Raw genomic sequence first — 14,648 nt, 5'->3', positions numbered from 1 at the left:
TTGGGAAGGAGTTCAGGTATTGATCATTTCCAGGCTGCCTATAGAGAATATTCATAAATGTTTTTGAAGAAGGCAGCTCTAGTTTTGTGGTAAGATATATGTCAAGTAACTAAATGAAGGTTTTGGCTCAAATACTGTTCAAATAAGGTAGCTTTTCAAAAATAGGCAAGTTGGTCTACAGTGCTAAAAAACAGACTGACAATAGACTTGAAATTTCAGTATAAATAGACTTTGCTTTTAAAGTTTTATGTCAATTTTCTGCATTTATCTGGACTGATGGCAAAGCTGTCTGACATGAAAACTTATGGCAAGTGAAGACTGCAGTGAAGTCTGAGTTGTTGGTTAGATTAAAACAAGACAAAACCAACAAACCCTCAAACTAACAAAAAGCAGCCCAACAACAAAGCCCCTGGAGCTGTTCTGGGCTGCTGCAGAGCTGCTGCAGGAAGTGTGACAGGACATTTCTTGGGCAGTGGTGGCAGCTGACTCCAGCACTCGTCCCCTCGCTGCCATCTGCAGCCAGCTCTGCTTCCCTGAGCTGCTTGGCAGGGACCTTTGTGAAGGTCAGTGCTGGAGCTGATTAGGAACAACTCTTGTCTTCCCACTGAGTTATTTTGTCTTTCAAGCTGTATTTGTTCCCATATTGTGTAAAACATGCATTGTGTTGAATGATACTTGTGCCAGCATTAAATCAGAGGGAAATAAAAGTATTTAAGGGTAGGGGTGACTGCACAGGCTCTTACAAGCAATGCTACCATGAAATATCTAATCTCAGTCCCAGAAAGGACTTCTCTGATGTTTATTTTATTCATACCATGTACAACAATTTGCATTGCTTTTGGAATGCATAGTTTGATGTATTTGATCTACAGAAAAAAAGAAAAAAGACTTAGAGAAAATCTTCTCTAGCTAAAAATCCTATTTTGAAAGTGAAAGGAAAATTTGTAGGCATATTTTTATTTCTTTCCTCCTGCCTTCCAGTTTATTAACGAAATTTGTATGGGATGGTCTGGAGGGCTAAAAACCTCCCCACATAGTAGAGCATATAGAATGTGCTTTTATTCTGGTATAAATTAACAGCAATTTTAATCCCATGTGCTAAATATTACTTAATTTTAATATTTCATAATGCTTTCTTTTCCTTGAACAATGCCTAAAATTAGAAATCTTGGCACGATTAATCCTGTATTTTTTAAACATAAGTACACATGTCATTCTATTGTCAAGTTGCTTATATTCCCACAGCTGAGATGGTTAAAAATGTGGTGGATGTGTCGTTTAATCTAAACAGTGTTTTTGGCATGGCTTGTCATTTTATTTTAGTCTTTTGCTGCACTTCGCTGTGGGTCTGACTGTGAATTTTTCGGTGCTGCTTTGACGTTTATGCACATGTATTTGTAAGAAGGTTGTTTGTTATTTTGCAGGCCCACCTTCAACCCTCCCTCTAAGCACTCAAACCTCTAGTGGCAGCTCCACTCTTTCCAAGAAGAGACCACCTCCCCCACCCCCAGGACACAAAAGAACCCTCTCTGACCCACCAAGCCCACTACCTCATGGACCCCAGAATAAGGGCCCAATTCCTTGGGGTGAGTTTTGAAAATGCAAATCAAAAGGGCAGGGGAAAACCTTCATGATGGCTGATATATGATCTTTGGTTTGTTTTTACCTGGTGCTTGCTTTCCAATGATTGCAGCTTGATGCAATGTCAGCTCAGATAAATCAGCAGTTCCATCTCCTGTCACTGCCTCCCGGGCTGGGAGTCTCACTTGGGAAAGCTGAAAGTCCTCCACGCTGCCCTGGGGCCCTCCAGCCCCCCCAGTGCTCCCTGTCTGTGCCCCAGCTGCCCAGGCCGTGCCCCCACCCAGCCCTCAGCCCCTGCTCTCCCCTGCCCCTGCCCCTGCCCCTGCTGCTGCTGCTGTGCCCAGGAGCCAGGGGTGCAGCTTTGGGGCTCAGAGCCACCCACAGTGTCTGTGCAGGTCTCACAGCTGCCACAGGAGCTCCTTTCCTCTCCTCTAAAGTGTTCACACCTCGCTGGTGGGAATGTGTTGTCTTAGTTTGTATTTGCTTTTTGTGATGTTGTCTGTACATACACAAAGACTGATAGGTTTGCATCCTGCTGTCAGCAGAAGTTACACAGAAACAGTGCATTTTAATTTTTATTTTTACCAGGATACCTTTCTGACAGATGCCTTTTGGAAACTATTTTCCAGACTACTCATATTCTTCCTCCTTTAAATAAACATTGCTCTATGCAGGCAAATTCTCTTGGTAGCTATAAATATCAGGCCCATGTAATTTTCTGTGATTTTAGTTTTGGTGGCAGGATTTCCATGAATCTGTAAATTTTTTAACTGGAATCCAGTGCTTACATAGGTGCATCGTCCATATATTACTTGTATTTTAAGAGAATCTTCTCTCTATTTTAGTACAAACACACAATTACCAGCCTAAAATTAAAAAATTGCTAGACTAAAAGCACCATTTTTCTTAGCAAATTGAGTTAAATTTAGTAAATCATGGAGTATTCATGTGTGATTTAATCTAGGATTCAACATGAAGAAAAGTATAGAGTCCAATGAAAAGCAAAGGCTTTTTCTCAAGGAATAAAAATAATGGAATCTTTTCAGCTCTCTACTTCTCAGAAGTCTGGGATATGGAAAAAAAAATGTTTCCTATGTTGTGGAGTCCAACAGCCCTGTACTTTTTCAGAAGTAGTTTAGGCATTTTTAAGAGCTTGGACTTTAAATATGTAAAAAATCCCAAGTATTTAAGTCCAAAGCACCTAAAGTACCATATACAAGAATTCTGTATAATGTAGCACTGTTAGGTTGAAAGGTGTGGTAGGATTAGATGCTAAGCAGGTGTCAACTTTTCCTTAAACACATTAGGCAGCAGATAAAGGAAGAAGAAAATATGGGAAAGGTGCAGGTGTGCAGTTGAAGAAGCCTGTAGCAGTAAAGCACCTTGTCAGAGCAGGGCCAGAGAAGAAAATGGCTTTTCCTGTCTCTTCACTGCTTTTCAGGCCAAGCTAAACCCCAGTGGATGGAAGAGGGACCTCTTGTCCCCATTTTTCTTAGCTGAAATCTGTACAAAAGCTTGTTTCAAAGTCCATTTGGATTTTTAAGCAAGTATAAAATTTTGTGTTTATAAAAGAGGGAGTTTCTTCTATCTGCCTTTGTGGTTTTTTGCTTAAGGATATTGTCAGATATTCACTGCTTTTCCTTTCAGATGCTTTCTTCTCTGTTGATATATTTCTTGCTATGTGGAATTTCAGCATTTGTCTTCTAATCTGTGCATTAATTGAAGTTTCAAGCAGTGCAATCCTTAGCTTATGTCTAAGCAAATTGAGTTACTATTCAAAGATGTTCTAAAAATGTAATTTGGATTATTTTGTATTTCCATAGCAACCGTGAGATATTTTTCCTTCCTTTATCCTTAGGATCTACATGTTTGCTGTTTTACCTTAGTTCCTTTTTTGCACCACTTTTAAGCACAAACATATTTTTAGCAAGGCACAGCATGAGCCTTTTCTGCTGCTTCATTTAGACATCAATGTGCCAAGAATGGTATTTAGAAAAATGTGTCATTCTTTTGAATGAGAAGTATTTTGTGTTCTTGGATCATTAAATGTCACTTTGCATCTATTTCAATGACAAAATTTACTAATGGTTGTTGAAGCTGGTTCTGAGATTGACGTGCTGTAAAAGGAGAGGCAAAGGGGATGAAAAGGCACTAAGCCAAGAGTTGCTGTCATTATACCTTGGAAATGGTGATTGCTAATGAAGAGAAGCTGTCTGCTGGAGGAGTCCAGAGTGCTTGGGTTTGGATTTTGCTGCCTTTTGACAGAATTCTGGATACCCAGGATCTTTGCTTTACCAGTGGCTAAAATGCAGATTATGGGAACATACAAACTTAGTCACTAAACCAGTAAAGCCTGTTCTTTGCGTAGGATAAAATACCAATCCTTAGAAATTTAATATTTTGTGAATAAACTCACATTCATGATGGTTTAAAAAAGATGTGCCTCATGGTGCAAAATGTAAACATCAATGAAAAATGAATCTGATGTGTCTCCTGCTGTATCTCCTTCTATGCAGAGAAAATTGAAACACTATTTCAAAACAAATGCCCTACAGCAATGTCATTCAATCTTCTCTTGCCAGGAGATGAGAGCTACCAGTGAGTTGTTTTAAAATGTGTTATATGAAAGGTCATCTTGGATTATTTTGGTCCCTCCTGCTTTTTCAGCTACAAAATTATTAATAAAGAATAAAATTATAAATTATCTTTTAGATATGTTGTATAGAACATGCATAGAGAAATACATGTTTTGCTTTAAATTGCACCCTCTGCTGATTATATTTCAGTTATCCTAATGATTTTTTTGTTTTGTTTTTAATTGTCCTTTTTTCAACTCAGGTAATGATTTGGGCCCACCTTCAACTAAGGCTGCAAACAAGTTTGAGGGGATGTCTCAGCAGTCAAGGTAAAATCTGCATACATGAAGGCAAAGATGAAAATTTAAATAAATACAACTAATTTGTAAATTAGAAAAGCCTTTCATAGGAAATAAAATCCTAGCTATGTTTCTTATTAGTTTCCTGCATGCCCTGCTAGCATACAAATGCTTTGGCTGCCCTGAGCCTCCTACGCCGTCCCTCGCTGTCCGTGCACAATCCGTCCTTTGAGCAGGACGGACAGAACGCCCTGTGCCCCCATCTCTGCTGCTCCTACAGAAGTGCTCTCCCAGCTGGGGAATGCTGCCTCAGACCACGGGCCAGCAGGACAAAAGTTTTATTTTCATGTCTCCTGGCATTTCATTTTGTCTGCTTCAGTGTGAGGTGTCCTGCCTGGAGCAGCAGTGTCACTCTGGGTACAGGCTGCCATCGAAGAAGGCTCTGTAAGAGGGAGAGTTCATCTCAGTCTTCCAGTTTAGCTGTTTTCCACTCTGTCAGGCTCCTGTGCTGCCACACAGTTTGTAGTAACACAAACTGCTTTTAGCTCATAGTTCATCAGCTCTGTCCATTACAAGTGTCTTTTTCAATAGCTGGAGCAGTAAGGACAGCCATACATTGCTGTCACTTGGAGTTTGCTACTCCTCTGTCTGTGCTGTGATTCCAAAGTCCTGAGGTTCAGAGCATGATAATTCCAAAAAGCACCTGCCTCAGGCACACAGCCTTGCATGACCACAGTGTGTGGGATGGGCTGTGGCTGGGGAGGGATGTGTAACCTCAGACAGGGCACAGCAGATGTGTAGGAAGAGTTTCTGGACACCCCCAGACTGCTCTGCCTTGCCAGGACAGGGAGGGGACGTGTTGGAGGTAGCACAGCTGCTTCCCATGTTTGCTGAATCCATCCAGCTGGCACTGGGCATTGGGGGGAAAGTGGAAGTGTTCCCAGCACAGAGAGCTGGGCCCATCCTGGATTCTGGTCAGACAAGGGTAAAAGTGAGCTCCTTGTACTCCATGGCATTAGAGAGAGGCTGAGGTAGGAGCTGGGCTTTGAGAATCTTCATGGGCCCCTTCCAGTTCAGGATATTCTATGATTCTGTGATTTATTGATTCAAGATTGAGCCTGGCTGTTCTTTTGGTTTCATGTTGTGATGTATTTTTGCTATTTAAAAAAGAGCTAAAAATTAAAAGTGTTTCTTCATGCTCATTTTGAAATGTTGGCTGCAGAGACAAGCAATACCAGAATTAAGGCAGCTGATGCAGAAGAGTCACTGCTCTGTTGAACATACATTGGCAGCTTTCTCACTCATTTTTCTTTTTTTCTTTTTTTTTGAATCATTATTTTGAGCTGATACTGATTTTTATGTATTGTTTGATTTTTATGCCTTAAATCAATTTGCTTTCTTCTCTTTTTCCACATTCCTTTTCTATAAAAGTGACTTAGGTGGGGTTTTAAAGGAAAAACTTTGATGGGAATAGCTAACACATGTGTAATCCAGGTTGACAGAGTTAAAACATGTTGTTTTCCCACAATCATCAGTATTTCCTGGGAGCAGCAGAGACTTTGTCTCCTCCTGAAGCAGAGAGTGTGTGATACAATACCCACACATGTGCAGGAGGCTACAAGGCATAGGCTCAGTCCTGGAAAGCTTCACTGACATGAAGGACAGATTATGTTTTGTATGTTTCACTATAATTATTTTGAAGAAAAATTTTTTCTTAAGGTTCAGGATCTGCCCACAGAGTTGGTCTTTCAGCTTCACCTATTTTCAGAGTACATTTTGCATGTACCATAGTTCATAGAGTATATCTGCCCCATAGCATTGAAGCTGTGTCGGGTTGGTATGTCTTTTTCTCTGAAAAAAAAACCCAATTAATTCTAAATAATGCTTTCAGATTTGGGATTTGTCCACAGACCAAGTGATTATACAAAAGGGGCAAAATAAATGTGGATTTTTGTGGGAGTTTTTATTTATGGATGTGTTAAAGGAGAAAATGAGAAATATATTTGATAGTATGAGAAGTATATTTGATAATAGTTGTAAGCACTAATAATTGACATCTGTTGATTTAGCACTGGGACTGCAAAGACTGCACTTGGCCCTAGAGTTCTTCCCAAACTACCTCAGAAAGGTAAGAAATCTCTTTGTGGCTATTCTCATAATGGAATCTTTTAAATGTGGGTGAAAGTGGGTACTTGTTGGAAATACATGGATCTTTTCAGCAGAAATTTCATTTCTAAAATGCCACAAACCATGAAAGCTTCACAAAACTGAAAAGATTTTGGAAGATGGGGAAGCCTTTTATTAAACTGAAAAAAATACACCTAAGGAGGAAAGAAATAAATCATGAACTAATTGAAGCTGGAAGAGCCCTCAGGAGGTCTCTTGGTCCAGTCCAGCACTTGGAGCAGGGCCAGCTTTCTGCCATGAGGGCAGGTTCAGCTCTCTGCCATGAGGGCAGGTTCAGCTCTCTGCCATGACAACAAGTTCCTCAAGGCCATGTCCAGTCACATTTTGAGCATCTCCATGGATAATTTCTCTGGGCTTCTGTTTCTATCCTAGACCATTCCTGTTGGTAGTTTTGGTAGTATTATCTCCAAGTCCCATTTCTTGATAGCTTGGAGCAAACTATATCTGTGCCATGCTCTGCCAATCAGGGTTGTGGTCAGTGCAATTGCTTGGGAAAGAATCAGGTGCTGTTACATCCTCATTTATATATCAGTGACAAGCTGAGACCATCATCCCAGGGAGCACCTTTCATTTAGAAATGTTCTTTCCCAGTCTCTTTAAACTCACACTGAAGGTTTGTTTGTTTGTTTGTTTGTTTTGAGTTGTGGCAGCAGTTGACTATAAAGTAGAAAGTAGACCTACTTCAGACTGTTCTGTCTGCATGCAGAATCCATCAAAAATACATTATATCTGTCTGAGTGGATAATCACAATAGAGCCTGAAGATCAAGAAATGCTGCTTGTCCCAAATTCTGAAGCCAGATGTCTGAAATTTAGAGTGCAAATAATTTTGTAACAGAAAAAGCAAATGTTAATTTTGTAAGTTTGTTAAATTACAATTATTCTGACATGTTATCTTTTGAAAGAGACAGCAATGATGCACCAGGGTGGCACTGTGAAGGAAGTCAACACTTCCTTGATTTAAAATGGTTTAGGTGAAAATTTAAGAAGGGCTAAATCAAAGCACTTTGATAAGGGCTGCTATCAGGGTTTTTCATATCATCTGCTTAAATCTCAAACCCATGTGGAAGATCAGTGTGTGTACATTTGCTGTGAGGTAAGTCAAGGGCACAGCCATAGACAGGGATCAACACCACCTTTTTTTTATATGAAACATCTGATAGTAATTATACAATTTCTTTCATGGAAACTATGCAAATGGGTTTGGTTTGGGGTGTTTTGTTGGTGAGGTTTTATTTTTGGGGTTTTTTTGGTGGGGGGTTTGGTTGGTGGTTTTTTTTTATTGGTTTGTTTTGATTTTTTTATTGGTTTGGTTTTTTGGGGATTTTTAGGGCTTTTTTTTCAGTATAAGTACTCATAAATATATTGTTAAAGTGTTATGGAAGTGGGTGATATCCAAAGGGAGTGAGGGCACTTTTTTGGCTGGTAGAATATAATACTAAAGCAGTGCTGAATGCAATAGGAAATTGTTCCTTCTAGTTAAAATGTGTTGCTTTCATCACAGGTTGTAAAATTTTTCTCTCTTGTACCCCTTCATCTGTTTTTACATTAGGGCTGTTTGATTTAGGAGGTTTTGGGTTGGGGAGTTTTTGTATGTACTAATAATTTTGTTTTTTGAGGTAGATTTCAGTTGAGTTTTCTTAGGGAGCTTAACAGTAAAATCAATAGATGACACTGAGAAAAATAACTATTTGAAAGTCTAGTTTCAATTTCCTTCCATCAAATCTGAAAAATACATATTTTAAAACTTTCATCTTTACTAAATTGTAAATATATACAATAATTAATTTTTTCTTAGTTTTAGTGTGAATGTCTATAGTACAGTATGTTCTGTCCAGTACATAAATAGATATATGTGCTCATTCTCTCTCTTCTGAGAGATTTTACAGGTACTAATCCTGAGAGTCAGGTGGTTTTTTGTATGGAATTGAACTGTATATGTGAGTAATTGTCATTAAAATAAATTTTGTTACAGTCGTGTCAATTGATCTATAGGTGGTTTTGCAAAGTCTTTTATTATATTTCATATTTTTTGCTTTAGTTCCAAAAAGTGATTCACTTTATTTCATTTGAAGTAAATAATTATGAATTGACATCGAATAGCTGTTGGAATAAGCACTGCTGGCCTCCAGGAGGAGCAATTAAATGAGACCTGAGAGAGCAGGGTTATGTGAAGTTGTATTATCCTGCTTTTGTCATAGACTAGGAACACTTGGGGGCAGTTTTGGGGCTCAGTGACCATGTGGTCATTGGCACAATTGCAGTTCTGATATATGCCTAACTTTTTTAATATTAAAATACTAAGATTGTGAAAAACACTGTTTTACTTTTTTGTTTTAGTGGCACTAAGAAAAATAGAAACCAGTCATCATCTTTCAATAGATAAATCCCATCAGCACATGGAAATGTTTCAGAAGCCCTCACTGTCCATCGATATACCACAGAAACCACAGCCTGGAGACCTGCCCCCAAAGCCTCTGCCTCTGGAATTAACTCAGAAACCTCAAGTGGGAGATTTACCCCCAAAGCCTGGAGAACTACCCCCAAAGCCTCAGCTAGGAGACTTGCCACCAAAACCACAGCTTGGAGACTTACCTCCAAAGCCACAAGTGAAGGACCTTCCTCCAAAACCTCAGCTAGGAGAGCTGTTGGCTAAAACTCAAGGTGGGGAAGCAGCACCGAAGGCTCAGCCCTCAGAGGCAAATCAAAAATCTCACTCCATAGATCTCTCTCCAAACGTACAATCCAGAGATACCGTCCAAAGGCAAGCATCTGAAGAGTCCAATGACATAACACACACCCTGCCAGAAACCCCTGTGCCACTCCCCAGGAAGATAAACATGGTAGGTGTTACTGCAGCTCCTTGGGAGTATCCATGGAAGGCTTTGAAGTTACTGTAGGACTTTGTGTGCACCCTTGAGCTGTGCACTCAAGGCAACATAAAGCTATGGGCTGGGGAATGAGGGGCTCTTTTTGTGCCCCAAAGCAGCTTCAGCAGGTGTTGGGGATTTTCAAGGCCTCCTCTATGCTCAAATACTTGCAACATAAAACAATAACCTTGGGAGCATGACAATGTATTTAGATTTGTTGGGATTTATGTATTTATTATATCTATGCCAATCACAACTCTGAATGAATTGATGGTTTTCTCTGTTGCCTTTGCTCACGAGTCTGCGTGCCTTAGATTGGTAGAATATTTATATATTTGACTCAGTAAGCTTTAAGAAGGGATGTTAGCACCTGTTGTCAGTAGGTGCAAAATTTAAAGTAAAGTCAACTGTGGCAAAACAGTAAATGTCCCTGTTGTGAGTATTTAATGTTGATAATGGTTGAGGTGTAGGTTCAGATGTATTGATGAAGTGGCAAAATTGACATTGCTGCATGGTGTGTAGTAGTAGATCTGGAGCTTTACCTTGATTCCAACCCCCCATTTATCCTGCTGTTCATCTTTCTAACCAGTACAATTTCCAACAGAGGATTCTTAATGCCTGTGTAGATTGAGATAACTATGAAACTCCAGAGCTCTCTTAAGATTTTCATCATGGGGGATACATCAAAAGGGAGATGGCTTTGTTTGCCAGATTGGCTATGCAAAGCACTTCTGTAAAAAGGAAATAAGACTTCATCCCAGTGAAATAGTGAAAGCAGAGGATGAGTTTCTGCCTTGTGCTTGTGTGAGGAGGAGCCCTGTGGAGCCATCATTCTGCTTGGCTTCTGGCATGGACTTGCCTGTAAGCTCCTGTCTGAACTGAGCACAACAGAGTTGTTGCTTGGGCTTCCTGAGTATTCTTGAATTTAAATATTGCAGGGATCAGATCAAAAAATGTTTGTTTACTTATGTACTTTTAAATATAAGCAGGCAAATGATGCTGGCCATTCTCAGCTACTTGTCACTTTATTAAAGAAGAAAAGAAAGCAAATAATGGATTATCTGTTTAGTTTGGTTACTTTTGGCTTTTTTAAACTGTCACTCTACTGTATACAGAAAAAAATCTGAGGAAAGGTTCTTTGTTCTCTAAACTCAGCCATTTTCATAGGTGCAGTAAAATAAATAAATCCACTGTTGTGCAGTGATAAAAACTATTCTATATCTTCCCAGTATACATATATATATATGTATGTATGTATGTATATATCACCAGGTTTTTGCACATCTTTGCATGCACACTTTATTTTGCCTCCATTTTCATCCTCTGGCTGGTGAAGTGCTTCATCCCAGTGAGCAGTGAGACCCACACCAGCAGCCACAGTGCTCGTGGGCACCTCTCTCTTGGGCTTGACTATTTAGCCACTAAACAGAGAAGCATAGTTTTTTTTTATTGATAGTTTTAGAAAATTAATTGTCCAGAAATATAATTTTAAAATTCCAATGCTGATAATTTATAAAGGTTTGAAAGGATATTTTTAGAGAAACAAAACTTGCACTGAGTGCTCCTGAAATCACACTGAGCACTTAAGTGTTCTTTTGTGTGTGGTAGTTTCTATAAAGGAGACAAAATACTCATTTTTAAAGGCGAAAAAAAAAGTGTTGAATGTAAACAAGAGCATGGTTGGATTATTAATGATCACAGCATCTCACTGCTGTTCAGTTGTAAGCACAAAATCTTTTGGTAATAAGCACTTGTTGGGTACAGGGAATCAGTCGGTGGTGCGTATTTGATTTTTAGTCACAGATTACATTTCCTGGAATTGTTTCCATTTCTTTACACAACAATGCCACAAACTGTTCTGGAACATGAACAAAATATGTTCTGGAACATATGTGCTCTCTACATATCCATCCTTTTTTATACCTTCCCATGATTAAATAGACCTTGAGCTTGAATGCTGCTTTTTGCTGCTCTCTGTGAAAGGCATAAAATGTTGAAATCTGATGGAACCAGAATAATTACCATCATTTCTCATGTGCTTTTACAAGCTGAATTCCATACAGTTTTCTGAGTTTATGGGAATGTGAATTTCTTTATTCTTTTTATTGAACAAGACAATTTTTACCTTGCAGAAGTAGTTGCTTCCCTTCATCACTGGGGGATTGATTGGGAGGGAACGCTCTTGGCTTGTAAAGGTTCTCTGGAGTTGAAAGCTGGGACTGTCCCCAAGCACCCATTCCTATTGAATTCCAGTCCCTAGTGCTAGATGAGATTTTGTTTAAATTATATTGACATATTTTTAAGAAAAGAGGAAGCATTCTTTGATGTGACTTCTCATGCAGCAAACCTTTGCTGTAGAAAAAACCCTTGATCTCATATGATCTTCAGGTATTTCTCTTCATTTGTCTTGGGTATGGGTTTTTTTTTTAGTTTTATGTTGTGTTAACTGCTTTCTCCCTTAAATCCCCCTGTAATTATTATTTTTCTGTACCTTGGGTTTAGTGTCAGTGCTTTTTTCAGTGTGTCTGTTCTGCTGTTGAGCTGCAGGGATTTTTTTTTGCCAAAAGATGGAGGAATTTCAAGTGGGTAGGTAACAGCAAAGAGAAGACTCCCTAGGAAATTTCCTCTGTGAAGTTAGTTTTGGCCCAAATTCCTCTAAACCTGCTGACTTTTCCCTTCATAGCCCTTCTGCTTCTCATCTCCTTCTGCTCTTCTTGGGTTTTTGAATTCTTGTAATCTGTTAAAAGAAGTAACTGTAGGTTTTGAAGAGGTGTGGGTATGAAAATACAGGAATATAAAGTAGCAAGAGTGTTTTGCTGTGAACATTGCTTACTTACTCTATTTGGAAATAATTTAAGTCATCTTCTGTGCCATAAGAAACATATGTTTGGGGAGGAGTCCATGGCTGAGGCTTTTTTCATATGAATTAGCAGTATGCAGCAAAGTATGACCTAGAAAATACTTGGACTCAGAATGGCAGAGCTCTGAGAATATCTAGTGTGAGTTATCATCAGAAAATAGTACTGCCATCTGACATTAAGATAATTTTAGTAAGAAATTGCTAACATTTGGATGGAAAAATCTCTAAAAAAATAATTTCCAGTCCTGTAAGCAGATTTAAAATCAAAGAATCCTGTATTTTTGCACTAGATCCAAAACCAAAACTGTAAGGAATACTGGGATTCCAATGCAGCATTTTCCTCAGTCCTTACCTCTCTTGGAACATTTAGAGGAGACTGGATTTAATTTTTTGTTCGTGGTAGGTTTATTGAGGAATTATATATTAAAGAAAAAAGAGGGTGTTTGACTCGAACAATGGAAAGACATTATTTAAGCTTTCTTCACCAGAGGAAACAGAGGTTACTTAAGCCCTCTTAAGGGCCACATGTTAAGCACCACACATTATATTCTGCTGTGAGTTCTGAATCTTAAGGAAAAAAAACCCCACACCTGTGTAAGTAAATTTTTATATTATTTTTTAAATATCCTTGTTGAAGGAGTTTTTGGATTTCTATATTCCTAGTTGCAGGGAAAGTAGTTGATAGTCTTCACTTCCTTGTAAAACAAAACACAACTAAAAGGCAAAAATCTTTTTTTTTCCTCTATTTCTCATGTGCTTCATCTCAAATTTCATTCTTTTTTTAGGGGAAAAACAAAGTTAGGCGAGTGAAGACCATTTATGACTGTCAGGCAGATAATGATGATGAACTCACTTTTGTTGAAGGAGAAGTAATTATTGTAACTGGTGAAGAGGACCAAGAGTGGTGGGTATGTATCTTTCCCTTTTACAGTTCCACATAACTTCTTTATGACTTTTATAGGAAAGCCTCTTTCTCCAAATGTGGAGGATTTATTTTTATTTTTGTTTGTAAGTGGTGGGTTTTGTCTTTGTTTTGCTTTGATTTTTGTTTGGTTTCTTTTTGCCTGAGCTAACAGCCAGCCCTTAAACTTCCATTAGAGAAAAACCCTTTTATTTGGGAGGGAGAGTCAGTTAGAACCAGCCCCACTAGGTTTAGCTTTATTGCTGGCTCATACAGCACATATTTACACACATCCCTCTCTGTAATGCACACAGCCTTTCATTAAGTGAAGAAGTAATGATTCTTACTCCATGTAACAAACTTGTACCCTCCATGAAAATGAGATGTGTAACTATCTTCAGTTCACCCAAAAGGTTAAGTTATACCTATAGGGATTGCTGAAAATCTAAAGAATAGTTTGCAATTAATGATATAAGCTGGTGGTTTTCTTCTTAAATGAGAAGCAGATAACATTTTGTTTCTCTTCTTCCCTCTCATATCCCTGTTTCATACCATACTCCCCCTATTATGGACTGCATATTGTTCAAGTGCTAACACCAGGCTTTTCTCAAACTCCTGTGAAGGCTCCAGCCTTTCTTGACAATCCAGCTTATGTCCCTAAAGCCCTGCTACATCATATTTCCCTGCCAAAGAATTATTCCTGGGGACAATGAGACAGATTTCATTTGACTAAAACAAATTCTAATTGCAGTGCTGCCTGTGATATCCTAATCTAAGGGCAGCACAACCTTTGCTGTTTTGTTTCCAGCTACGTTTTCTTCTCACTCATCATTTAAGTGTGGAAGATTTTCAACTGAAAAGCTGGTATCAAAAGAGCAGTGCCTAGTCCCTGATTACTGCTGCATTCCCTGCTGGATCTGGTTTTTGAAGTGCTTTTTAAGCCCCTTGGGACATGCCCAGCAAGTTCCATGAAGCGCCCCAGTCTGAGTGTTTCTGAGAAGGGAAACAAGGCCTGTTGACTCATATGCTTCAAAACTTTGGCTCTCCAAGAGGAAATGGCCAGCCCTGTATGTTTCCCCTTCCCATTTTGTAAGCTTGTGGAAGAGGAAGGAAAGTACACCATTATTCTGAAAGCAGTGAGCAGCATTGAAGCCAGGTGAGAAGAGGATAATGTGGTCAGTCAGGGCTGCTGCTCCAGTGCTATTCAACAGTTGTTTATAATTATGTATTTTAAACATGGAAAGTTCATATAAAGTATTCCATTATTTTTTATGTCTTTGAATAAGTTTATTAGCTATTTCGTTATAAATAATAATTATGCAAAAGATGTAGGTGGATGTAGCTGAAGGACGCTTAATCAGACAACACTGTGATT

The 14,648-nt window shown here is 38.9% G+C and overlaps 1 protein-coding gene across 4 annotated transcripts in view; it reads left to right on the top strand.

Annotated features, from left to right (window-relative positions):
- ASAP1 (ArfGAP with SH3 domain, ankyrin repeat and PH domain 1) overlaps positions 1-14,648 on the top strand; it is a 142,090-nt gene that overhangs the window by 124,247 nt on the left and 3,195 nt on the right. For 3 of the 4 annotated variants that reach the window (XM_059466295.1, XM_059466288.1, XM_059466304.1), the window contains 5 exons: positions 1,425-1,586; positions 4,420-4,486; positions 6,526-6,584; positions 8,983-9,485; positions 13,158-13,280. In XM_059466295.1, coding sequence (XP_059322278.1) covers positions 1,425-1,586; positions 4,420-4,486; positions 6,526-6,584; positions 8,983-9,485; positions 13,158-13,280 — 914 coding nt within the window. The remainder of the gene's footprint in view (positions 1-1,424; positions 1,587-4,419; positions 4,487-6,525; positions 6,585-8,982; positions 9,486-13,157; positions 13,281-14,648) is intronic. The other variant, XM_059466313.1, reaches the window with a different exon arrangement.

This window comes from Ammospiza nelsoni, chromosome 1, assembly GCF_027579445.1.
Source record: "Ammospiza nelsoni isolate bAmmNel1 chromosome 1, bAmmNel1.pri, whole genome shotgun sequence".
NCBI lineage: Eukaryota > Metazoa > Chordata > Aves > Passeriformes > Passerellidae > Ammospiza > Ammospiza nelsoni.
The sequence above is the reverse complement of the archived record's forward strand: the minus strand, read 5'-3'. Positions and strand labels throughout refer to the sequence as shown.